Source organism: Macrobrachium rosenbergii, chromosome 17, assembly GCF_040412425.1.
Source record: "Macrobrachium rosenbergii isolate ZJJX-2024 chromosome 17, ASM4041242v1, whole genome shotgun sequence".
In the NCBI taxonomy this organism is placed as follows: Eukaryota; Metazoa; Arthropoda; class Malacostraca; order Decapoda; family Palaemonidae; genus Macrobrachium; species Macrobrachium rosenbergii.
Window position 1 is genome coordinate 26,707,512 of NC_089757.1, and position 13,253 is coordinate 26,720,764.

The 13,253-nt window shown below is 34.0% G+C and overlaps 1 protein-coding gene across 2 annotated transcripts in view; it reads left to right on the forward strand.

Moving 5' to 3' along the window:
- The first annotated feature begins 1,494 nt into the window (after window positions 1-1,494).
- Window positions 1,495-13,253, forward strand: part of LOC136847591 (LIM homeobox transcription factor 1-beta-like) — a 103,565-nt gene continuing 91,806 nt past the window's right edge. For both annotated transcript variants that reach the window (XM_067119309.1, XM_067119310.1), the window contains exon 1: window positions 1,495-1,989. In XM_067119309.1, coding sequence (XP_066975410.1) covers window positions 1,941-1,989 — 49 coding nt within the window. In that variant the 5' untranslated portion in view covers window positions 1,495-1,940. The remainder of the gene's footprint in view (window positions 1,990-13,253) is intronic.

The following is a 13,253-nucleotide window of genomic DNA, read 5'->3' on the forward strand; positions in this document are numbered from 1 at the left end:
CACCTTTCTAAAAAAGTAAAAGCACACAAAAACATACATTCATCCCCGTCACGCAAAATCCACAACTTTAATTTTTATATGAGTTCAAGTGCTCACAAGTCAGGATTAACCATTTTCTCTAACAGCTTAATAATTACTATTTAAATGTGATCGGAGGAAGAATTAGGAATTTTACCGAAACTTGTTGGAACGCTTCTGGAATACTTCTGAGAGTAAATACTGTATGTGTGGAAGTGTTGGTGTCGAATTGTCAGAATCATCTCAACTATTATTATTATTATTATTATTATTATTATTATTATTATTATTATTATTATTATTATTATTATTATTAGTAGTAGTAGTAGTAGTAGTAGTAGTAGTAGTGAAATTCATTTGACGAAAGTAGTTTTGAAAAAGTCATTTGTAATTCTCATATTTTCTCTTCTGTCGGAAAACGAGCCAAGCATAATAAATGAAAATGAAATTTGGGCAGTTGTCCTTAACGACGTTAGGAGGAATGAAAAATACATCTTACCTGGTTACTCTGATTTTCTTTATTGATTTGTATTTTATATATATATATATATATATATATATATATATATATATATATATATATATATATATATATATATATATATATATATATATATATATATATATATATATATATATGTATGTATGTATGTATGTATGTATGTATGTATGTATGTATGTATGTATGTATGTATGTATATATGTATATATATATATATATATATATATATATATATATATATATATATATGTGTGTGTGTGTGTGTGTGTGTGTGTCTGTGTGTGAGTTAAACGTCTGAAATTGTGAAGTAGTTTAGGGTGTCATTCTTGTTGTTTTTCGACTTTATTTTGGAGTGGTCCGACGTTTCCCCACCTTTTTTTTTTTTTTCTATTTTGTAGTAATTTTCCTGAAATGTCAATCAGTAGTTTTTAAGCCTCAGAGCAACTGCGCTGATATTTATTTATATATTCATTTATTTATTTAATTATTGTTGTTTTTCAAGGGATTAAATTGAACTCATAATTATTACTAACATGTGGCAGGACATGGCAAGAGACAGGAACTCAAAGGTTAATAACTGCGATTGCGTTTTGGATGCTGCGAAAGATATCCAACGTTCCCAGTTCGTTATGGTGTACATCAACGGCGAGATCTTCGTTGCAGTGTCATTTTCTTGGGAAGAAATCAGCACATATATCCCGTTCTGTCTTTCCTTGAACTCTGTTCCTTGTTCAGTGCCATCTCTTGCTCTCCTGAATCCTTGTCTGCCTCATCTCGCTGCTCTCGGGAAACCACGCCCACAGCGAACGCCTTGGCCCCTCCCACACCTTCCATTGGCTGTTGCGCCATCAAACCCCACCCAGCCCCGTTGCTATTGGTTACCATCATCTCGAGACACCGCCCTCGGGGATGTCCCAGGACAGGGGCATCATGTCGCCGGGAATCTCGCCTGGTGCAACTCACTCGTTCTTCGTCTTCGCAAGTGTTTGGTACGATCGTTCTCATACGAAACCAAAAGTCTCTTTTAATTACAAATTACCTCTTTTACGCCAGGAAGCTTTACTCCGACCTTACGGAAAGGAAAGAAAGGTTCGCTCACGGGTTTTTGAAACAGTCGATCGCGGCCAAAGGAAATTAGAAACCGCTGGTAAAAGAGACATATTCAATTCCCTAGAAAACGAATGGAGAGAGAGAGAGGTAACCCGATCAATAAGGATTAGCCGTAGCACCCTCCGGAATTCTACAGGAACTGGATTCGTTTTTTACCCTGTTATTGTTGCAAACCTCCCGATACCATCCGGAAGGACGTAGGCGACGCCGGGACAGCGACCCCCTCCCCCCCAAGAAAATGAGACAGGAAATTTGTTCGGGGGGAAAATAATATGTGTTTGTGATCGGTCTGGAGTCGGTCGAGACCACCATGGTGCAGGAGACCGACGACATGGCGGCTCACCACCACTACACCACAGGTAAAATCGCACCCTCCCGTTTTTTCCACTCTTCCATTTTCTATCATCCGTCTCTCTCTCTCTGTCTGTTTTTCCTTCCTCTTTCATCTGGACGGATCGCGTTGACAGGTAGCAGACTTCAACGTTTACAGTGTATAGTTAGTGGTACGAGGTTGGTAGACAGTAGACTAGACTGAAGGGGGCATTTCATATGTGGCCTGAGCAGCCCCCTTCGTGGGGTCTCGTCGCTTTTCGTGGTGTGAAGTGAATGACGGCGACAAAGACATCGTCGCCATGTCAGGGAGGTGTGATGTCGTAATACGTAGAGTGTCACGCTGTTTCTAATCTAGTAAATGTTATCAGGGGATCAGGAGCCAAACGTTTTTGGACGTTTTTGAAGGGTTGGGTAGGCGCCGAGTTCTTGTATATATCTTGTCTTTAGTTTCCACTTTAAATCTACTGTAAACCATCGTAGGTTTCATGGACGATCGCGAATTGCATCGTTTCCTGTAGTTAGGTAATTCAGCTTATAAAATCTCCCAACCAGCCGAAAGAGAGAAAGCGAAAGAAAGAAAGAAAGAGAGAGAGAGAGAGAGAGATAGAGAGAGAGAGAAAGAGATGCACAACCTCTTGTAAATGACAGCTATATACTTAAAAAGGAGTCGGTTCGGGCCGGGGCCCTTGAGCCGAAAGCTATTGAGGATCCCCAAATCGTATATTGATATATTACGGTGTGTTATGACTTTGAAGTAGTGGAATATAAACAGCTCTGCCCAAACAAACACTGTTGGTCTGGCCGTGATTTATGGCAGCGCGCGCGCCCGCCCGCCCGCGATTCAGAAGGATCGGCTCTGTTGATGATGGTGATGGTGATGGTGGTAATAACGGCCCCGGGAGAGGAGCGATATTTGGCGTTGCCGGAATTTTATTGTTTTGTCATATTTTTTTTTTTTTATTCCTTTAAACAGTTGCTGAGATGTTGATGCGCTGAATGATTTGTTCTTGCAGAATTTTCATGTTGTACTATTTACGGTTTCTGGGGTTTACTGTTCTGCGCTGTCTAGTGTGAAAAGATGTACAATGTATGCGTTATTAATTGTAGAAGGAATTCTAATGTTACCGTTGTTTATTTAGGATATTTTTATGCAAGCGTTATTTACCGATAATCTGTTAAATATGTTCATTTATATATTTAATACCATAAGATTTCATTATTTACATTTACATGAAAGATTTGTAACCGGCTCCTTGGCGATCCATTACACTGTTTTGCCTCAGTAATACGAATCTATTTGCTCCCCACGTGTTCGGTAATATTGTGATAAACTTGACAAACTTATTAACTCGAAATGAGCCGCCTGTTGTCATATTGCGATAGTTATCTCTTCTCCGGTATAGCCTTTTTTTTATCAATATCCAGAACGCCTCTTTTTTAAATTTTTTTTTTCTGAGATCGCAAGTGTCTTCTGTTCCTTCTGGACTAATTCTGGGGACTGTTTCATGTTCTGGTTTATGCGTACATGTTTTTCTCCTTGCTGCAATCTAACAAGGTTCTCTGAACTTCAGGGTCCATGAAAGTTTACAGGAAAACCATATATTTTGGCTGAAACTTATGTTTCCCTAGTTTTCAGGGCTGAAGTTATAGAAGTATCATCCGAGCTTTATAGTTTTCCTTTGTTATGTGCCCTTCAATTCATATAGGAGAGGGGCTTGTTATGTATAGTATGTGTCTGTGTGTATATATGGGCTATGACATATAATTATAAAGATTTATATCGCAGTTTTATTATTCAGGGTCCTTTTATATTTAGCTGACACCGAATGAGATTTTGTTCAGTATATGTACATGGGTGAATGTATGTAAACATTAATGTAGTCATTATGCTTGCCGTCAGATTTGGTTTCCTTAGGTACAAACTTTGCAGAAGCTATATGATATTCAACCACGTCCTGAAAAACACCGATATTATTTTTGCAGGTAGAAGTTCTTAGAGCAATAGGAATTCCGACAGTTTTCTTCTCATATTAGGTAGGAGGATTTCGATGTAGCCTATACCGTACGCAACCTGTATAGTTCTTGTGTGGTGCGCGCCAATTTTTTTAAGGTTTGCTTGAATGCGAAGCTTTTCTTCAGCACTTGCTTTTCGTTCACGAAAACTTTCTCAAGCACGTGCCGCTTGTGTTCAGGATTTCAGGCAAATTCTCCTTTCAAAGGAGAACAATTTTCTATAGGATAATAAGAGCTCTTTAGATAATTTAGAGATATTGATTATAGTGCGTCTAATACATTTGTTCATACATTAAAAAAAAATCTTTGCTGTACCGACAAGTCTCTTGTGCATTTCTTTGTAACTTTGTAATATATTTACTACGTAAAAGTCGTTACTAAAATTTATTGGTATACCGGCATCGGTATTTACCGTAATCTGTCAGCGATTTTATAGCAATTTATTTATTACTACATCGATAAAATCTATGTTTGGCGTTAAATCAAAAACTACTTAGACAACTGAGCGATTATTCTCATGCTCTATCAAGGAGCGAAGTTCGTTAAAATATCTGTTACCCGTGTTTTATCACATTAATCTACTAAATTCATTGATTCATCCTGCCGTAGGCGCCGGCGGCGATCCCACTCCAATATCTCTGTAGAGGAGGCCGAACGTAGAATGAGGGGTGTTGGGGTGAAACCATCGCGACCTCTCGGCCTGTCGTTTGAGGATTCCGCAAATGATTTCTGAGATTAGCGCTGTATCCGTCGGGGGATCTTCGGCTATCCGCTATGACCTTCGTGTCCCCGTTCTCTCTTCTCTCTCTCTCTCTCTCTCTCTCTCTCTCTCTCTTCCTCTAAATGGCCTTAGACTTGACCCCTCCTTGGTGGGCGGTAATGAAGACTGTTTCTATGCAGAAGGGGGACTTATCCGATTATCGGCCTGGTTAAAAAATTCTTTTTTAGTGGCAGGGCTCTATGTCGATGCATATGCAGTTCTGGCGAGAGAGAGAGAGAAAGAGAGAGAGAACAAAAATTTTTTTCTCGTTCATTTTAAGTTTATTCCAGTGGCGAATGTCAGCTGATATTTTACAAAATCTGTCATATGAACATTTTTCTAAGAGTAATTCCTTGGTTTCTTTGAATCTCCCTAATTTAAAACTAAGGGCCTTTAATAGAATTAAATCTATCTTGAATTTGCGGGAGCACTGCTTCGCACAGTTCGTAAGATAAAATGAAAAACGCCAAAATCATGCCAGACAGCTTGATTTTAGCCGATGCAGCGTCTAAGCAACTTTCTTTCACCCCGTGCAATACAAAATAGCTTGATTTTTTTGTCTACACAGAGATAGATAACTACTTTTAGTCCACTTAATGCAAGCGATATTTCAGTGACATAACTATATACCTGAAAACAACGTGAAATCGGCCCGCGAAGCTCACAGTAGGCTGATCTTTCAGTCTGAATAGAGCTAAATAGGCTGATTTGAAGCATCGCAACAACAAATAAGTTGATTTTAGGAGCCGCGATCAGGTTTCACGGCCGTATTTTCTGCAAATATCACAAAATAGCTTGGTTTCAGCGCTGGCAATGCCAAATAGTTTGAATAAAAGTGCGTGGAATAGTTCTCTTAGTATATTTGTGCATAAATACCGTGAAAATGCTTGAGTTTTAGTCACTACACCGCTTTTTCTCCTTTTTCGTTTTATATAAATGCAGAATTGGAACTGTTTCTTCACTAAATCGCTCTCAAGTTTTCGCAGACTTTATGAAGTATTTTTGTAGATCAGATTGCAGACGCACTGACGAGAGGCGCCTTTGGGGCGGTTTTGGATAAATGACCACTTTAAATATACCGTATATTATATATGTATATTGTATGTATTATATATATATATGTATATAATTTATATATATATATATATATATATATGCATATATATATATATATATATATATATATATATATATATATATATATATATATATATATATATATATATATATATATATATATATATATATGTGTGTGTGTGTGTGTGTGTATTATATGAAATATTTGCTCATTGTATTCTTTGGAAGATTTTTAGCCCGTTTCTGTCGTCTTTTAGCTTGTTTTATTGGAACATATAAAAACAATAATTATAGTTGTGGTGATGGTGGTGATACTATCATTATTGTCATGTTAATAATAGTAATATGTCTGGTTGCTTGCATGCAAGCACATGTATCTAAATTTGTTTTAAAACTGGATGTTCGTCTCAGAAGAGGCTGGCTCCAGAGAAAAACGGAAAAACCGGGAGTAACAATAGCACACTGCATTCTCTTATTATTGGCTAACTCATGAAAGTTACTTTTTTTATTATTGGAAAAATATGCTGATTTCGGTACCAAGAAAATCTAATTTCGATTGGGTTTCCTTTTCAGCCCAATGTCGTTGAAATTATTTACTGTGAAGAAGCCATGTTTTCCATATCTCCAGTGACATTATTATTATTATTATTATTATTATTATTATTATTATTATTATTATTATTATTATTATTTGTCAACATGCACGCACATTCATTTAGAACAAGCGGAATGTCATATACTTGGCACACAAACATACATAGAACGGAATGACCATAGGTGAAAAAAAACAGGAAAGGAGTAAAGCCAATAGTATAGAAGAATTCATATAAAAGTCAAAAAGGAGAGGATAAACAAACTAACAGACACTCATAAATAAACAGATAGATGAACGATACACGAATGAACAGACATATACAAAAATGATCTCGAGGACCGAGATGGTTTGGACATGTGACGAAAAGGGGAAGAGTAGAATTGAAAGTAGCATTACGGAGACCTCCAGGAAGGCCAGTGGAACTCACGGAAAAGAGAGGAAGATGAAATGTAACGATCCATAATTAGGAGTTCGGCCAGAAAGTGCACAGAATGAAAGAAAGTGGAGAGATCCTATTGCGTGTGTAATATGGCGCATACCAATAATGATAATGATAATGATGGTGGTGATAGATAGATAGATAAATGATAGAAAGACGGTATATCCTATTATACTAATGCGTGTTTAGTATCCTTAAATTTAGCTGTACTGTACAGCTTCTTCAGCGATAATTGTTGTTTTTTGGTTTTTCGTTTTTCTTGGGTGTTTTATAGTTAGTCGAATAGGTAAATAATATTGATTAAATTAGCTTTTAAGTATTGGTAATATCCCAGCTGTCCTCATAACCAGTTGTATCTATGTTGCACCTTGATATATATGGTATAGAATATACAGTCTATATATATCGGGTATATATGTATATTATATTATAAATACTGCCTATATATATGTGTGTGTGCGTCGTGTGTGTGTATGTGTGTGTGTCATATTGTATTTTTATTTTCACCATATACGGCACTGGAATTATAAAGCCGTCGGCTTCCTAGCAAGTCTTCAGAGAAAAGTTTGTGTTTGTGACTGTATAGTTGTATATGTGTATATTTTATGAATGACCGTATTACGTACACACACCCATTAGTATGGAAGCAGACGTGTAATCCATCTAATTGTTACACTTGCAACAAAAATTAATTATAAAAAGAATAATTACCAAGAAAGGATAAATCGGTTAGATCATCTCAATTCTTAGCATCTTGCACTGTCATGGTGTTTTGAATGGAGTCTTAGTTTTCGTTCCATATTCAGCAAAATAATAATCACGCCATTCATTGATTGGCCGACGAACGAAAAATATTCTCGCGTGAGAAGAAGAAACATTGTGAACTTTTACTGATGATATTTTGTTTTCCATTTTGAAAGCTTTGCCGATCTGTCCGATTCCCTGCGATTTAAGACACGTAAAAGATGCGTCTCACCGAAGATAAAAGACAGACCTTAATTTTATGCATATTGCGTTAGAGATGCTTTTGATGGTGCGTAATTATATCTCCGCCAGTAAGCATGCACTGAGGATATGTCATAACTCGCGTCCGTCTTTTTTGTTTTTATCTGTGGATGAGGTGTATGGGCTAAAATAAATAAATAAATAAATAAATAAATAAATGAGTAAAATGAAGTGTTTATCGGATTATTTGGCAGGTCCAGATTTAGATGCCGGTACCTTATTATTATTATTATTATTATTATTATTATTATTATTATTATTATTATTATTATTATTATTTGTGGATATAGGAGCGCTCATAAAGTCTTCATCTAAATTATAATCTCTTGTGTTAAGGAAATGTATCCGTTATATCGAAAGTGGAACTGTTGTGCCATTCCACTGATATTTTTTTATTTATATCTTTGGAAAATCATAACGGAATATTATTTTAACGGAACGCTTATGAATGTGTGTGTGTGTGTGTGTGTGTGTGTAAGAGAGAGAGAGAGAGAGAGAGAGAGAGAGAGAGAGAGAGAGAGAGAGAGAGAGAGAGAGAGAGAGCTTACAGCATATGGCAAGTAAACAAAGGAAAATGCTCAATCAAGAAAGTAGCCATGTGGTTGTTTTGCGAAAGGTTTGGCGTGTTTTCAATACTGTGTACCAAATGTAACACAGAGAGAGAGAGAGAGAGAGAGAGAGAGAGAGAGAGAGAGAGAGAGAGAGAGAGAGATAAGGGTAAGGCGGGGGGATTTAAGAAATCAAAGGAATTTATCCTGTTGACAGGAAGAGTGATAGATTGTCGGTTGGGGGTATATTGCTGATGAAGAAGAAATCAAAGGCTCCTTTATTTTGTTGACTTAGAGAAAGTGAGAGAGATGTGTAAAGGTTAGTTGTTGACAGAGTTGAAAGTTATCTTGATTTCGCTTAGAGAGAGAGAGAGAGAGAGAGAGAGAGAGAGAGAGAGAGAGAGAGAGAGAGAGAGAGAGAGGTAAATTGCTGAAATGAATAAAACGAAGAAGACGTATAGAGAGAGAGAGAGAGAGAGAGAGAGAGAGAGAGAGAGAGAGAGAGAGAGAGAGAGAGAGAGAGTGCTATATAATAAATAAAAGGGAGGGAGTTAGTAAAAAGAGAAAGATTGAGATATGTTTTTATAATTGACGAGAGAAATTATAAAATTTTTGTAATAGTTTAAAGAGAGTACTGAAAAAATATATGTTGGCGAAGTATAAGATAAAACAGATTTTAATTTCTTGAGAGAGAGAGAGAGAGAGAGAGAGAGAGAGAGAGAGAGAGAGAGAGAGAGAGAGAGAGAGAGGTAATTTCAAAGGAGCTGGTACATTATGCTGTTCGGAGATGGATGCACAGGTCTTGGCAACCTGAACAAGCCGTAAGATGAGTTTACCTTGCCCGTCCATAAATAAAATCTTTTATTTTAAAAATGAGCTGCTTTTCATCGTGATTTTCCGAACGGGTTGTAATGAGATTTAATTGTTATCTATCTATTTTATGTATATATATATATATATATATATATATATATATATATATATATATATATATATATATATATATATATATATATTGTATGTATATATAATATAATATACTGTATATATAAATATAAATATAAATATATATATATATATATATATATATACATATATATATATATATATATACATATACAGTATAATAAAGATTAAGGATGTATTGTTAAGTTAAAAATATTAGCATATTCGCCTTATGTACCAGGTGAAATTACAGATAACATGCGAAGCGTTAAAGTAATAATAATAATAATAATAATAATAATAATAATAATAATAATAATAATAATAATAAAAACGCAAAATGCTTGCGATAACAATTAAACCTGATAAACGATGCACAATGCATATAATTATTATTATTATTATTATTATTATTAATTATTTATTATTATTATTATTATTATTATTATTATTATTAATCGAAATCACATCATCAGCTGGTCTTGAAAAGGAAGCCGGATGCTCCAGACACATAATCTTTAAAAGGTCAAACATCGCCAGAATCCATTTGCATCCGTAAAACATTTGCGATACCAGTTATAACTGATAAACGATGCACCTGTATTATTATTATTATTATTATTATTATTATTATTATTATTATTATTATTATTACGTAAAAAATTTGCGCTACCAGTTGTAACTGATAACGATGCACCTATAAGTGTATTATTATTATTATTATTATTGTTATTATTATTATTATTATTATTATTATTATTATTATTATTATTATTATAACGTAAAACATTTGCGCTACCAGTTATAACGGATAAACGATGTACCTAAAGGTGTATTATTATTATTATTATTATTATTATTATTATTATTATTATTATTATTATTATTATTATTATTAACACACAAAATTTGCGCTACCAGTTATAACGGATAAACGATGTACCTATAAGTGTATTATTATTATTATTATTATTATTATTATTATTATTATTATTATTATTATTATTATTATTATGTGCCTATAAATGTATTATTATTACTATTATTATAACGTAAAACATTTGCGCTACCAGTTATAACTGAGAAACGATGTACCTAAAAGTGTATTATTATTATTATTATTATGTGCCTATAAATGTATTATTATTACTATTATTATAACGTAAAACATTTGCGCTACCAGTTATAACTGATAAACGATGTACCTAAAAGTGTATTATTATTATTATTATTATGTGCCTATAAATGTATTATTATTACTATTATTATAACGTAAAACATTTGCGCTACCAGTTATAACTGATAAACGATGTACCTAAAAGTGTATTATTATTATTATTATTATTATTATTATTGTTATTATTATTATTATTATTATTATTATTATTATTATTATTATTATTATTATTATTATTATTAAGACCCGACAAGCGCAAAAACTTGACTACCCGGTGGTTGCATTAAGCATCCGGGCGACTCTTCCCCCCGTGGATGCTTTGCGAAGTATCAAAGGTGATTTATCGCCGAACTTCGGATGCAAATGGATTCGGCCGATGTTTGACCTTTTAAAGATTATGTGTCTGGAGCAGCATCCGGCTTCCCTTTCAAGACCTGGTGATGATGTGATTTCGATTAAAAGGTGATTTTTATACTTTTTCATATATTTATTGCAAAGTTAGCATACTTTTTTCCTTTTCAAGACCAGGTGATGATGTGATTACGCTTAACAGAATTTTTTTTTTTGGTTTATAATACGCTGGAATTTTAAATTTTTGTATTGTGATGTTACTTCTTCCTTTTCAAGACAGGTGATGATGTGATTTCGCTTAAAAAATTTTTTTTATGTTTTATAGTAAGTTCGAATTTTAAATTTTTGTATTGTGATGTCACTTTTTCTTTTTTTCAAGACCAGGTGATGATGTGATTTCGCCTAAAAAAGTTTTTTTTATGTTTTATAATAAGTTCGAAATTTATTTTTTTTTATTGTGATGTTACTTTTTCCTTTTCAAGACCAAGTGATGATGTGATTTCGCTTAAATTTTTTTTTATGTTTTATAATATACTGGAGCTTTAGATTTTTCATTGTGATGTTACTTTTTCCTTTTGAAGACCAAGTGATGATGTGATTTTATATTTTTTATATTAATTTGGAATTGTTAAATTTTTGAGACCAAGTGATAATGTGATTTCCCTTAAAAAAGCTATTTTATATTTTCTTAATAACTTGGAATTAAAAAAATTATGTTTTGTAATAAGTTGCAATTTTAGATTTTTCATTGTGATGTTACTTTTTCCTTTTCAAGACCAGGTGATGATGTGGTTTCCCTTAAAATAGTTATTTTATATTTTCTTTATTAACTTGGAATTTGAAATTTTTAAGACCAAGTGGTGATGTGATTTCCCTTAAAAGAGTGATTTTAGATATTATTATTGTAATGTTGCTTTTTCCTTTTCAAGACGAAGTGATGATGTGATTTTACTTAAAAATTATTTTATATTTTTATAATAACTTGGCATTTTTTTTATTGTAATGTTACTTTTTCCTTTTCAAGACCAATTGATGACGTGATTTTGCTGAAAAAGTAATTTTATATTTTTTATATTAATTTGGAATTTTTATTTATTTTATTGTACTGTTACTTTTTGATTACTCGTCCACGTATTGTTAACTGAACTGCTCGCGGGTTTTAATGTTTTAAAAATGATTTTGACATTTCCTCGGACTTATTCAATAAATGCGTCTTAACAATTTTTAACTCCTTCAAGTGATTTTACAAGATTTATTGTTTTTCATATTTTCAGTCTTCTCCATATTTTATTCGTCCTTGTTAAAAAATGATTTTCTATCATATATCCTTTAAATTGATATCGATTTCTTGATACTGTTCCACCTGTTTTATCAGCGTCACATATTCTTATTTTTTTTAGAAAGTTATGTCATATTCTCTCATAATTTTGACGTCTTCTATTTTGATGATGGTGTGAATCGTCCATTCGTGCTGAGCTTTGCATTTGCGAATGCTGACAACTTTGGCTGTTTTCGGTCATTGTAATATTTTAGGTTTAACTTTTTTTTTTTTTCCAGCCGATAGACTTTTTCAGGGTGAGGGTTTAGAATAAATGAATATATAGGATTAAGGCCAAAGGCCAAGCGCTGGGACCTGTGAGGTCATTCAGCGCTGAAACGGAAATTGACAGTAGAAAGTACTGAATGGTGTAACAGGAGGAAAACCTCGCATTTGCACTGTGAATCAAGTGTTAGGAGAGGCTGGAAAATAAGATGGAAGAAAGAGAATACGAACGGAGGTACAGTACAAGGAATGAAAGGGGTTGCAGCTAGGGGACGCAGGGATGCTGCAAAGAACCTGAAGTAATGCCTACAGTGCACCGCATGAGGTGCACTCACGTCATTACCCCCTACGGGTTTAGAGTAAAAAACACTAAATATAAACAAAGTAAGCTCTGTTACATACACCATTTCCATCGCCCAACTGACAGGGGAACTGGTTTCGGAGAAAAACAGTACTAGTCATTCTCACATAAAGCCCTCTTATTTTTTGAATGATTGATGCATTCCCGTGCATGTAACTTCTGCAGTTCAGATACACGTGTTTTATCTCCATTTAATGATTTTATATCTTCTCTTAAATTTTACGTTTACTCGATTATATTGGCCATGTGTATTGGTTGTGTTCAGTATAGTATACATAAACATACTGTACATAGCGAATATCATTAGATATACATAATTTTGTCCGATTTTGATAGTGGTTGGGTTCCCTATTTTGTGCATGTTTTTGTTGTTAATGTATTTATGTTGTTGCATTCTTGTTGTATTCCTGATTTTGCCACCCGTCCTCCTGTTGGCCTTTTACGTCACACAATCGAAACGTGTTTCTCGGCGTAGA